This window comes from Thalassophryne amazonica, chromosome 20, assembly GCF_902500255.1.
Source record: "Thalassophryne amazonica chromosome 20, fThaAma1.1, whole genome shotgun sequence".
NCBI classification, from domain to species: domain Eukaryota; kingdom Metazoa; phylum Chordata; class Actinopteri; order Batrachoidiformes; family Batrachoididae; genus Thalassophryne; species Thalassophryne amazonica.
The window spans coordinates 8,851,045-8,865,586 of record NC_047122.1 but is presented as its reverse complement, the minus strand read 5'-3'; the positions used below and the strand labels follow the sequence as shown (position 1 = coordinate 8,865,586).

Sequence of the window (14,542 nt, the reverse complement as noted above, 5' to 3'; positions counted from 1 at the left end):
GCAAAAAGTTCTGTTTTTAAAACTCCACCATGCAAAGTGAAAGCCATACATCAACAACATCCAGAAACGCCACCACCTTCACTGGGCCCGAGCTCATTTGAAATGGTTGTTTAAAATGAGCTCGGGCTCATTTTGGATTTTGAAATGATCCATTTCAAAATCCATTTCAAAATGAGCAAATATTTGCACAAAAACAATAAACTTTATCAATTTGAACATTAAATATCTTGTTTTTGTGGTGTATTCTATTGAATATAGGTTGAAGAGGATTTTCAAATCATTGTATTCTGTTTTTATTTACATTTTACACATCATCCCAACTTTATTGGAATTGGGGTTGTAACTAATAGTTACTTTAGCTGTTTACTTATGTTGCTGATTACTTGATCTTAAAAGTAGGCAAGTTAGATTACTAGTTACTTCATTCGTCGCATGCAGCAGCTTGCCGAATGTGACTAATGAAGTAACTGTTATTAATAAGTAACTGTATAAAGTAACTGAATAAAGCTGCTAACACGCTGGAGGGACTATATCTCTCGGCTGGCTTGGGAACGCTTTGGGGTTCCCCCGGAGGAGCTGGGGGAGGTGTGTGTGGATCGGGAGGTCTGGGCGGCTTTGCTTAAGCTGCTGCCCCACGACCCAACTCCGGATAAAGCAGAAGAAAATGGATGGATGGATGGATGAAGTAACTGTATAAAGTAACTTTTCAAAGTAACTGTGGCAACACTGGTGAACTGACACATGATGAGTGTTGTTGTGAAGGCTGATGAAGTTACATTTATATCTGATGCTCACAATTCCTTCATGGTCCTTATACCCCTGCCACACATAGCCAGAATGACGCAGAATGGCATCAGAATGACGAATCGTTGCACATCCGAATAGTGTCTGGTTTTAGTTCCAAAACGTTCTGACAGCCATCTGCGAGAGTTCACACAGTTGGTCAAAATCAGCCAGTGGCCCTGAGTGTGATGCACATGTTCAAAACCCTCCAGGCGCCATCAAGATGGGACAGCTATCCAACGGTGGCCCCTGTGCAGTCTGAGGACCATCTGACCGAAATTTACATATTATGATGGTGGCAAAACAGGATCTGAAATGATTTGAGAGCATATGAGGGAACCTCGAAATGGATCTGGTGTGGCAAAGCCTGACGGCAATTAGAGTTCCCTCGAAAGGCTGCGTCTGATGCATGGGACAGCACGGCCCACTGCCAGCAGTGTTCAGCAGCTGACAATGCACACATTCGCAAACATGTGCACGTGCGCCATGCACATGCACGCACTCATAGCTGCTCATTCACCCATTATGAACACACACCCAGCGATCAAGTCATCAGTCCAGCACCTCTGCTGTAAGCACACATGCACACGCACGTGAGGTCAGTAGCGCTGTGAAATGGAGGATGAGCACAGATGTGATTGCATGACTGAGTGACTGATCACACCATGCTGGCTTTGACACATACAGTGTGAGTCCGGTCCATACGTTGCTTGTACTGTGATGTTCAGTACCAGCAGGGACTGTGCAAATGGAGGAACACATGCTGCCTCGCACTGTGGTCCCGTGTTTGCCATTTGGACATCGGGCAGTCTTCAGCGCCTTTTATGGCCATCTGATGGCAGTTTGTGTCATCTACCATACGTACCATACCATATCATATGCTTTGATGCTATCGTGCAGGTGTAGACGAGGTAATCTGGATGCATTCTGACACTGCTGACCACGCCTCTTTTCCTCCTGACTGTGTCGGATTATGGCAATATTTGCCATGTCGGGCTGGTTCCTGCACATTCTTGCGATGTGTGATGGGGGCTTTAGTCATGATCATGAGGTTTTGTTGGACCTTTGAATTTGTGAATGTGTTTAATTTGTCGTCCTTCCTCAATGAGGGAAAGTCTGGATGGTCCTCCCCTTCTCACACTGTTGTGTAATAGATTGTACAGTTGTTTGTAGGGCTGAGTCTTCTCGATAGACGGCTCTGAAGGAGGACGCTGACTTGTTGAGATCCAGGATTCAGTCTGTCTGTATTTATGCTGTCCTTTATATATTTGAATAATTCTAATGTGACTATGAGCCCTGATAAGACAATGCCTTCTTTTCCAGCCTCCACGTGTTGGCGCAGAGGATGCTGTGCCCACATTTCATCTGTGCTGAGTTGTGGCTTTAATGACAGACTGTTCATCAGGATTAAATCTGTATTTGTACCCATATGGGCGCAGGTGGTAGGTCAGGTACTCCAAAACATAAAATTGAACACTGTGAATGTAGTGAAAGGACACTAAGAAATCTGAGCAGCATCCTGGACCCTGTGGAGACACAAAACAATGTGAAAGGAATTTAAAATAAACATTTGTGGCATAAACAAAATGCAATCCCTCATCATCATGATGTTTTCTTTCTGATGAGTGTGGAAAGTTTCATTATCGGTTTTGTTGCTGATTTATATACAATCATTATATATGCACGTGCACATAAAGACCATGCACTCACCTTTAAATTTATTATTTTTATTTTATTTAAATAAAATTTAAATATGAAATTCATGATATCAATATGGACAGCAGAGTGGTTCCGGGGTCAACACTGTTGCCTCACAGCAAGAAGGTCCTGGGTTTGATTCCTTCCTCTGTGGAGTTTGCATGTTCTCCCTGTGCTCACAGGTGCTCCGGCTTCCTCTCATTTCTAAAGACAACCAGGCTCGGCCAATTAGAAACAGGAAATTGACTGCAGGTGTGTGTGTGTGTGTGTGTGTGTGTGTGTGTGTGTGTCCTGTAACCAATTGCCTGTTGTGTGTAGCGCCACATAATAATGGTGTAATATGTAACAATGTAATAAATTTTCACCTCATTATGTAAAAATGCCACATTTTGCAATCAAACTTTGAATGCATTTTGTTATGTTTCGGACGCGGTCGGAGCACCGACCCAGCGTTTGAAAGGACCCAGCATAAAATAAGCAGAGCACAGTTCAAAGGATAACAGAATTTAATAAACATAACAGTGAGTGACGTGCTAAACAACTAAAAAGTCCGCGGTCTGGTGAGGTGGAAACACGGCGCGCTCTCAACAGCGCAAACGGTCCGGAGCCACAGCAGTTCGGACCCAGGGACCCCGCCGACACACCCCAGGTGGCCGCGACAAACCAAGTCTGTGAAGAAAGAAAACATGGAGGTGAGTCCAACTCCACACAGAGAGACACACCTCAAAGGTGCACACAATCAGCAAACACTTCCTGGCTTAAATCTATACATCAGCTTCTCACCCTGCAGGCACGGAACAACTCAGTTCAAATCTCCACTGCAGCAGAAGCTGATTAGACAATTAGCATAACGTGACAGCTCACTAACACAAGGTGTGAGGGACACCAAATCCACTGTCATTACTTCATAAAAGTCACCAAAACCAAATTACCTCAGGAAGTGTGCTGAAGAGCATGAGACCTCACCCAATCCTCCTTCACAGACTGTGGCGTCAAACCTGGAGTGGTCTCTGCGTCCGTGATGGTGAGATTGTTCTCCTGACGTCGATCTCACACGTCTGCTCACAAGGTCGAATCTCTGGCAATCACACACTGTGCATTCAAGGTTTAAATGCAGCAATCTCTGATTAAGACAAAATACACTACAGCTGTGAGTCCTGATGACCTGCATGTGAAAACAAGCCTCAGGTGTTCAAGGTGAGGTCCTAATGCTCAGCCACTCAGTCCTGAATGCATACCACCTGGTGGGAGAAACAGAAAACAAAAAACAAGCCAGCCAAACACCCCAGCCCACAACACATTTGGTAATAAACTTTGACATATTTTGAATAACTTGTTACATATTACAACAGTTATTACAAAATGTGGGTGTGGCACTTTTTTGGGAAGAAAATGTAATAATTTGGTGCAATATGTAATAAACCTGTTATGTGTCGACGCGGGTTGAGGAGCGGACCTGCGTCTGACGGAACCCAGCGCTAAAATAACCAGAAAGCGGTTCCAATAACAAAACAATTTATTTTCCCCCTTTGGTGCATAACAAAGTGTACAAACAAAAACTGCGTCGGTCTGGCGGAGTGAAGGACGGCACGCTCTCCAGCGCCCAAAAGGATCGAAGCCCGGCGCTTCTGGACCCACGTTCACCGCCAAACACCCCCCAGGTGGACACGACAAACCGACTCTGCGAAGGATAGAAAAGGTGAGGTAAGTCAGCAGCTACAACTAATATCCTTCAAAAGGCACACACTATCAGCAACACATTCAGGTCCGAATTCAAGCTTTATGTAAATGAGCAGCTTCTCACAACAGGTGGAGGATCATCAGTCCGCATGCCACGGCAGTGAGAAGCGAGCTGCACAACTCTCATCAAAGTTCAAATATACTGCGTAACAAAATACCAAGTTACTGTTAACAATTATTCAGATAATCAATCACCTCTGATGTGTGCTGACAGCATGTGTCCCTCACCCTTCCTCCTTCACAGGCACGATGTGTCAAACCCAGGCGCGGTCCTCAGCATCTCACAAACGAACATCACAAGGTCGAGTTCCCGGCAATTCAGCTTGAATCACACATGACTTAAATGCAGAACGCCATCTCATTATCTGCTTCAGCTGAAAGTCTTTAAGGTTGCACGTGAGCACCATCCACAGGTGCTGCACATCATGTTGATGAGGGTGAAGGACTCTTCTGCCAGCATCTTCTCCACAGACAATAAATCAGTTTGCATACCACCTGGAGAGCAAAGAAAAGAAAAGAACACCAAAATGTCCAGCCACACCCCCCCAACACACAAAAAAACCATAGAAACTGAGAGAAAGAAATAAAAGATCATGCCATCAGAACATTAAGCATTCCAGCTTAATTGGGATAAATAAATAAATAATCTTGTAATAATGTCACTAGTCAAACCTAAATCAAATGTAACTGTATTCATTATAATGGAAAATGTGTTTGCAAGCCAAGCCATTATAGTTGCAAATCACTCAACATAACATTCTAGAAGAGATTTTCTGAATCAAAGGTGTAAGTCCCGGTCTGATGTTTTGTTGGTTAGAATTTGTTGATTTTGATCACTTTACCTTTGATTTAGACTTTTGACATTTTTGGGTTCTGCTTTAGTTTTCTGGCACTGAGTTTTGGTTAAGTTCTCCTTTAGTTAATGCTCAGGTTTTGAGGATCACATTTAGAGTTTGAGTTGTGCTCATCTCAAACTCTGAGATGAGTAACGGTGGCCACCTGGCACCAGTACATCCATCATCAACACTCAGCTTCTTGGTTCTGGTTCCTGAGACTCACTCCACTCCTCTGGTCGGACAGATCCCGGTTCCTTCAGTTCTGGCCTGAGTCTGCATTTCCTCAGACCTCCAGCTCCTTTGATTCTTGATTGTCTTGATTGTTGCACATATCAATTGTACAATAAATCCTGTTTTATCTCATTCATTCAGCCTCCATCTCTCAGCTGAGTTTTATCCATAACAACAACTTGAAACTACCTCTGATGTTCCTGGTCTTACTTCCCTTCCACTTGGTTTCTTGAACGCATATTATGTGCTCCATCATATCAGCCAACTCCCTCCGTTATCCAGTCATGCCAACATTCAGCGTCCCAAGTCTCACTTCCACTCTTCTAGTTTTCTTCCTATTCCCATCTCTGGTCATGTCCACCTCCTCTTCTTCCCTCAGCAATAGTGCAATTTTCTGCCAGCACCCTGTTGGGCACCAACCAGGATCAACTGATACTCTATGGAAATTTGATTTCTGACCTGCATTTTGTTTTTTTTTCTTCCATAATGCCCAATGCCCTTCATGATGCAACTTTACTCATGTATCTGGGCTTGGAACTGGCTCTCCATGTCACATACCAACACCACACACTTCAATTCCTGCATGCATTTAAATAAAATGTATACGAGGTCTGTCAATAAAGTATAGGTCCTTTTTATTTTTTTCAAAAACTATATGGATTTCATTCATATGTTTTTACGTCAGACATGCTTGAACCCTCGTGCACATGCGTGAGTTTTTCCACGCCTGTCGGTGACGTCATTCGCCTGTGAGCACTCCTTGTGGGAGGAGTCATCCAGCCCCTTGTCGGAATTCCTTTGTCTGAGAAGTTGCTGAGAGACTGGCGCTTTGTTTGATCAAAATTTTTTTCTAAACCTGTGAGACACATCAAAGTGGACACGGTTCGAAAAATTAAGCTGGTTTTCAGTGAAAATTTTAACGGCTGATGAGAAATTTTGAGGTGATACTGTCGCTTTAAGGACTTCCCACGGTGCGAGACGTCGTGCAGCACTCCCAGGTGCTGTCATCAGCCTGTTTCAGGCTGAAAACCTTCACATTTCAGGCTCTATTGATCCAGGACGTCGTGAGAGAACAGAGAAGTTTCAGAAGAAGTCGGTTTCTGCATTTTATCCGGATATTCCACTGTTAAAGGAGATTTTTTTAATGAAAGACGTACGGGCGGATTGCAGCGTCGGCTCGCAGCCGCTGCGACGCTCCGCCACAGGAAAAACACCTCTGTTGGAAGCCTTAAGGACAAGTTGGAACATGTCCAGCTGTTAAACAATTTCTCATATACTCACTCCACTGAAAGCCATCAAAAGCCGCCTGGATTTTACAAATGGTTATCAACACGGAGGTGTTTTTCCTGTGCCGCCGCACCATGTCGGCTGCGTCCCGACGCGCGGACCCGTCCGCACGTCTTTCATTAAAAAAAATCTCCTTTAACAGTGGAATATCCGGATAAAATGCTGAAACCGACTTCTTCTGAAACTTCTCTGTTCTCTCACGACGTCCTGGATCAATAGAGCCTGAAATGTAGAGGTTTTCAGCTTCAAACAGGCTGACGATGGCGCCTGAGAGCGCTGCGCGACGTCTCGCACCGTGGGAAGTCCTTAAAGCGACAGTATCACCTCAAAATCTCTCATCAGCCGTTAAAATTTTCACTGAAAACCAGCTTAATTTTTCGAACCCTGTCCAGTTCGATGTGTCTCACAGGTTTAGAAAAAATTTTGATCAAACAAAGCGCCAGTCTCTCAGCAACTTCTCAGACAAAGGAATTCCGACGAGGGGCTGGACGACTCCTCCCACAAGGAGTGCTCACAGGCGAATGACGTCACCGACAGGCGTGGAAAAACGCACGCATGCGCACAAGGGTTCAAGCATGTCTGACGTAAAAACATATGAATGAAAACCATATAGTTTTTGAAAAAAATAAAAAGGACCTATACTTTATTGACAGCCCTCGTATAAGCAGTATTAAGTACATCAATGTATCAATATCATGATACATATTGAGTATCAGACATCCAATGATGCATATTGAGAAACAAAATACAGCCCTCAGCCCAGCACACATCTGACAGAGGTGTGTGTCCGGATCAGACCTCAGTGATTCAGGGTCTCTCTCTCTCTCTCTCTCTCTCTCTCTCTCTCTCTCTCTCCTGAAAACACAATTAAAAAAAACTGGATCAAAATTGTAAAAGATCTATCTGTGCCTGTTTTGCTGATATTTCATTATAACAAACAAGCAAGATTTCTGAATCTCACAGACCCGTAACAACTTCTTTAAGAAGCTCTTCTGTCCTCCACCTGTTACCTGTATTAATGGCATCTGTTGGAACTTGTTATCTGTATAAAAGACACCTATCCACAGCCTGAAACAGTCAGACTCCAAACACAACCATGGCCAAGACCAAAGAGCTGTCAAAGGACACCAGGAAGAAAATAGTAGATGTGCACCATACTGGGAAGAGTGAATCCACAATAGTCAAGCAGGTTGGTGTGAATAAATCAACTGTGGGAGCAATTGTAAGAAAATGGAAGACATACAAGACCATTGATAATCTCCCTCGATCTGGGGCTCCACGCAAGATGTCATCCCGTTGGGTCAAAATGAACATGAGAACGGTGAACAAAAATCCCAGAACTACATGGATGGACCTGATGAAGGACCTGCAGAGAACTGGGATCAAAGTAACAAAGGCTGAACACTACGCAGAGAGGGACTCAAATCCACCAGTGCCAGGCGTGTCTCCCTGCTTAAGCCAGTACATGTCCAGGCCCATCTGAAGTTTGCCAGAGAGCATATGGATGATCCAGAAGAGGATTGGGAGAATATCATGTGGTCAGATGAAACCAAAATAGAACATTTTGATTAAAACTCAACTCGTCGTGTTTGGAGGAAGAAGAATGCTGACTTGCATTCCAAGAACACCATACCTACTGTGAAGCATGGGGGTGGAAACATCATGCTTTGGGGCTGTTTTTCTGCAAAGGGGACAGGATGACTGATCCGTGTTAAGGGAAGAATGAACGTGGCCATGTATCATGAGATTTTAAGCCAAAACCTCCTTCCATCAGTGAGAGCATGTTATGTGTCGGACGCAGCTCGGAGAACCGACCAGCGTTTGAAGGACCCAGTATGAAATAAGCAGAGCACGGTACAAAGGCTAACTGAATTTAATACATAACAGTGATACAAAAAATAACAAAAGAAAGTGCGGTCTGGCGTGGTGCGCTCCCAGCAGCGCTAACGGTCCGGAGCCAGAAGCTGTTCGGACCCAAGGACCCCGCCGACACCCCCCAGGTGGCCGCAACAAACCGAGTCTGTGAAAGAAGGAACCATTATGTGAGTCCACACTCTACACACAGAGAGAACACTTAAAGGTGTACAAACAGCAAACACTTCCTGGCTTGATTACTAATCAGCTTCCCAACCTGCAGGCATGGAACATCCAGTTCACAAAACTCCACTGCAGTGGAAGCCGATACATGACTAACATACAGCTCAATATAAAAAGGTGTGAGGGACACCACATTTACTGACTGTATAAACGTTAGTCACAAAATCTAACGTACCTCAGGAAGTGTGCTGACGAGCGTGAGACCTCACCCCCTCCTCTTTCACAGACCGTGCATCAAACCCTGGACGTTCTCTGCATCCACTGATGATGAGATGGCTCCCGAGACGACGATCTCACCCGTCTGGTCACAAGGTCGAGTCTCTGGCAAATACACACTGTATACTCCAGTCTTAAATGCCACCATGTTCCAATCCATATAGATGCACCTCAGCTGTGAGTCCTGACAAGCCGCAGGTGATCAGGGTGAGGTCCTGATAACCTCAGCAACACAGCCACTCAGTCCCAAATGCAAGCCACCTGGAAGGAGAAACAAAGGACAGAAACAAAAAAGGCAGCCAGGCCCCCCCAGCCATACAACAGTACCCCACCCTCACGGGAAGCCTCCCGGCGACCACACAAACCTGGCCCAGGAGAAACACCCCCCTCCAGGGACCATGGCTGGAAACCGCATCTGCATTCATCTTCCAACAGAATGGTTAATGTCCTCTCCTCTGGCTGCATCCTTGCCTTTGTTTCAGTCAGTCACTTAGCACCGGTGTGGCCAGGAGTTCTTAAACCTGTGCAGTCAGCCTTTATCCAACCATGTTCGGTCTTTAGTCATAAAACAAAAAAGACAAACACAAACAACCAAAACATCCCCCCTCCCCAGGGGACCGTCCCCGGGAAGAGGAGAAAAGAAAAACCCCAAACTTAAGCTTACAAACAAAAGTGCTAAAACACCCCCCCAAACGACATGTAGGGACCAACACCCCCCAGAGGACTTCCCGCCAGCTCCAGGAGTAATAACCACAGCCGAGGTCCCTCTGGGATACAATGTCACCCACGGGGACTCCCAGCGCCTCCCAGAAGACCACTCGTCAACCCCAGGAGACGCCTCCCCTCATGACCAACGGACCCAGCCTCGGCCGACTATGGCTAGATGGACCCACAGCCCTTTCCCCCCCAGAGGACACCACAGTCAAACCCTGAGGGCGGAAACTGGGGGGAAAAAACAAAAGGAGAAAAACACCCCCCCCCCCCCCCCCCAGGTGCAGAGGTTACCTGGGAAACGCCCAGCATAACCAAACTGCACCACTCCAGCAACGCCGACACTACGGCTCACCCAGCTGGAGTCAGAGGAGAAGAGAGGGAACAAAAAGAAAACACCCCCCCCCCCCCCCCCCCCAGGTGCAGAGGTTACCTGGGAAACGCCCAGCATAACCAAACTGCACCACTCCAGCAACGCCGACACTACGGCTCACCCAGCTGGAGTCAGAGGAGAAGAGAGGGAACAAAAAGAAAACACCCCCCCCCCCAGGTGCAGAGGTTACCTGGGAAACGCCCAGCATAACCAACCTGCACCACTCCAGCAACGCCGACTCTACGGCTCACCCGGCTGGAGTCAGAGGAGAAGAGAAGGCACAACAAAAAACAAAACAAAAAAAAGAAAGAAAAAAAAACAACAACCCAATTACCCCCCCATGACCCCCCAGGGGACCGTCCCATCAAACCCTGGGAGGTGAAACTGAAAGAAATAAAAAGAAAGACTAACAGACTAACATACAGTTGCGTGGGTCTTTTTTTTTTTTTTTTTTTTTTCTTAAACAGAACTGCAGGGTCACGACCCCAGACACTAACAGTGTAAAAAAAAAAAATCCCACACAAAAACCAACTCAAAAAACACCCACACAAAATGAACTAACACAAAACAAATCAGTGACGTATACCGTTAAGCTCAAACAAATCGAACACCTGTTCTAACTTAAGAGCTTAACGGTAATGTGACTAAGTCACCAAAAGAGGGAGCCAAAGTGCTAAAAATGAAAAAAAACCCCTTTGGTGACAGAAAACAAACGAGCTGCATCTCCGTGCGCAGCTGTGTGCAACACACAACCAAAAGGTGCTCAACTAAATAACGCCGGAGCTGATACAACAGACGCAGTAGTTATCTTTATCCGGGGAAACGGGGCTACAACTGTAACACAGGAAGCTCAGAGACCCGTGCCACAGAGCTCCGCCGTGCGCGTGCACCCATTACAGACACACTCTTGCAGCTCCCGTTTAAACCTCTTATCCGGTCGGAGCGTGATGCGAAGCCGTCGCCAGTCACACTCCACCACGACCCACGGATAAGGCACACACACAGGAACACGGCTGCAAGAGAGCACAAATCAGTATTCAGTAATGGGTCTCAAACACGCACCATCCGGGCGGAGAGCACCCGCAACTGATCCGGATAACTACTGAACGTCTGCTGCCGCCTTCCCGGCGCGTTACCGTCTCTGCTACCGCTGGGTCCGTGATGTTTGGCCAGAGACTACTGTTATGTGTCGGACGCAGCTCGGAGAACCGACCAGCGTTTGAAGGACCCAGTATGAAATAAGCAGAGCACGGTACAAAGGCTAACTGAATTTAATACATAACAGTGATACAAAAAATAATAAAAGAAAGTGCGGTCTGGCGTGGTGCGCTCCCAGCAGCGCTAACGGTCCGGAGCCAGAAGCTGTTCGGACCCAAGGACCCCGCCGACACCCCCCAGGTGGCCGCAACAAACCGAGTCTGTGAAAGAAGGAACCATTATGTGAGTCCACACTCTACACACAGAGAGAACACTTAAAGGTGTACAAACAGCAAACACTTCCTGGCTTGATTACTAATCAGCTTCCCAACCTGCAGGCATGGAACATCCAGTTCACAAAACTCCACTGCAGTGGAAGCCGATACATGACTAACATACAGCTCAATATAAAAAGGTGTGAGGGACACCACATTTACTGACTGTATAAACGTTAGTCACAAAATCTAACGTACCTCAGGAAGTGTGCTGATGAGCGTGAGACCTCACCCCCTCCTCTTTCACAGACCGTGCATCAAACCCTGGACATTCTCTGCATCCACTGATGATGAGATGGCTCCCGAGACGACGATCTCACCCGTCTGGTCACAAGGTCGAGTCTCTGGCAAATACACACTGTATACTCCAGTCTTAAATGCCACCATGTCCAATCCATATAGATGCACCTCAGCTGTGAGTCCTGACGAGCCGCAGGTGATCAGGGTGAGGTCCTGATAACCTCAGCAACACAGCCACTCAGTCCCAAATGCAAGCCACCTGGAAGGAGAAACAAAGGACAGAAACAAAAAAGGCAGCCAGGCCCCCCCAGCCATACAACAGAGCATTGAAGATGCAACGTGGCTGGGTCTTCCTGTATGACAATGATCCCAAACACACCGCTTGGGCAATGAAGGAGTGGCTCTGTAAAAAGCATTTCAAGGTCCTGGAGTGGTCAAGCCAGTCTCCAGCCCTCAACCCCACAGAAAATTTGTGGAGGGAGTTGAAAATCCCTGTTGCCCAGGGACAGCACCCAAAACATCACTGCTCTAGAGGAGAGCTGCATGGAGGAATGGGCCAAAATACTAGCTACAGTGTGTGCAAACCTGGTGAAAACTTACAGGAAACATTTGACATCTGTTATTGCCAACAAAGATTATGTTACAAAGAATTGAGATGAATTTTTGTTATTGACCAAATACTTATTTTCCACCATAATTTACAAATAAATTCTTTACATATCCTTCAATGTGATTTCCTGGATTTTTTTTTTTTTCTCATTTTGTCTCTCATAGTTGAAGTGCACCTATGATATAAATTACAGACCTCTCTCATCTTACTAAGTAGGAGAACTTGCACGAGGGACTGACTAAATACTTTTTTACCCCTCTGTATTTCCATGCTGAATGATGCCTTTTCATATCAATCCAGTGTTCATGCTTTCTAGGTGGATCATAGTGAACATTTCCTGGAGTGACATCACATGCTCCTCGCAGCTTCAACTGGAAAATGGGAGGCTGCATTCATGCAGGAAATTTTAAATGTTATGAAATTGTCCATTTGTAACTGGTGGATTATTTTGGCCTTAGTACATATGATGTTCTTATGTGAAGTGTAAAAACAATGTCAGTTGCACTTTAAGACAAGAAAGGAATTTTGATGGCTTGAGCAAATGTTCAGCAACCCAACATGCAAAACTCTAGTCCAGAGTGCCCATAATTTAGTACTCGTTATATGGGATCATAGTGAATCAGGCCCATCATGTATTTTGTGTTGGGTTGCTTACCTCCACTGGCTTGTAGTACTCATAAAGCAGATACCAGGGCCGTGGCCGTGGAGGCACCATGACAATATAGTACTCTGGGGGATAAGGGTGAAAAGTCTGTCTTTCTTTCATGTCCCTGGTGTCAACTGACTCCACCTTCATAGTTTCCATACATTTCCCCAGGGCCAAGTCTTCAATACTCGAGAAATGCGTGCAGTTCCCATTTTCAAATCCTTGTATAAATCTTCTTAGTGCTTCCTTGCTGAGGACATAACCTGAACCTCCAGCCATGTAGCCTTGTTTGATGTAGGGGTGAAACCTTCGGCCCAGGTACAAAGGCTTCTCTGTATCATATTTTGTCAACATGTGACGTAAATTTTCTACAACAAGGAATGTGTCATCGTCAGCTTTCAGGAACCAGTCTGCTTCATCCAGATGATGCTTGTAGATGTACTGAAAGGCTTTAATTGTCTTCCAGTATAAGTTTTCTCTTCCTTCGCTCACATTCAGCCCCACAGTGGGGAAGTCAGAATTGACTGAGCTCATGTACAGCATAATGTCACAGCGACTGCCCCATGTGGCCTTAATGTGTTTGGTCCGCGATTCCAAGAATTTTGGTCCAGTCATGATCCAACACAATATTCGTGTGGTTTCAGAGTGATTTCTTGCCAAAGTCTGGTTTGCACCTGGAGGTATGCAAGAACATATAGATTATAAGAAATGTGCATCACAATGAATTCTCAGCAAATGCACAAATGTTTTAACTCCCCTCCACCTGAATGAGAAAACACCATTCACACGTTAATAGATATATGTCCCAGATGGCCATGATCTATTCTACATGTAGTGCACTGGGGAAGCCGGTGTTCTCACCTGATCATTTCTATGCATATTTCCAACTCCAGCCAATATAAACCTGAATGCTTATTGGACTTGAGTTTTCTTGGGTGACATTTATTTGTATAACGAGTGTGAGAGAGTGAATCTCTGGGATCCTGGTTTGATAGCTCGTTGAAAGAAAGGGACTCCAGTCAGGGAGGAGAGTACAGAGAGATCAGTCCTAAGAACTTTACTGATCTTCCAGACTTTGACACTGTGTGTGTGTGTGTGTGTGTGTGTGTGTGTGTGTGTGTGTGTGTGTGTGTGTGTGTGTGTGTGTGTGTGTGTGTGTGTGTGTGTGTGTGTGTGTGTGTGTGTGTGTGTGTGTGTGTGTGTGTCTTCCACCACTGTCTCTGTGGGTGTGTAAAAATAAAAGCACCTACTTGGGGTACAATGCAGAAAAGACTGCATGAATGCGTTTGCCGTTTGGTTTTGCTGTTTGACATTTGCTGTTTGGTATGCTTATGTATTCTGGGTCAAAGATGAACGTCACCAAACAGAACGTTGATAGGACTAATATTTTTGGAGAAACTATGAATATTAGCTCACAACACAGAACAATGGACGTTGATAATTACATTATGGACTCACACCTCATTCCAGCAGAGGGTGGTAAATCATCGATATATTAAATGTGTGTGCATGTGATTTTATTTAGTAAGTTCAATGAAAGTAGATAATATAATTGTAAATATGTTTAAAATGCATGGAAGACACAAGAAAGTGAAAGCACTG

The 14,542-nt window shown here is 45.4% G+C and overlaps 1 protein-coding gene across 1 annotated transcript; it reads right to left on the bottom strand.

Annotated features, from left to right (window-relative positions):
• Positions 1 to 1,815: 1,815 nt before the first annotated feature.
• On the bottom strand, positions 1,816 to 13,613 carry si:dkey-202e17.1 (uncharacterized protein LOC555344 homolog). The gene is made up of 2 exons (XM_034160912.1): positions 12,950 to 13,613; positions 1,816 to 2,309 (listed from the first exon to the last, which is right to left on the bottom strand). The coding sequence occupies exons 1-2, from the start codon at positions 13,553 to 13,555 to the stop codon at positions 2,145 to 2,147; spliced, it is 771 nt and encodes a 256-aa protein (XP_034016803.1). The 5' UTR covers positions 13,556 to 13,613; the 3' UTR covers positions 1,816 to 2,144.
• Positions 13,614 to 14,542: the final 929 nt, after the last annotated feature.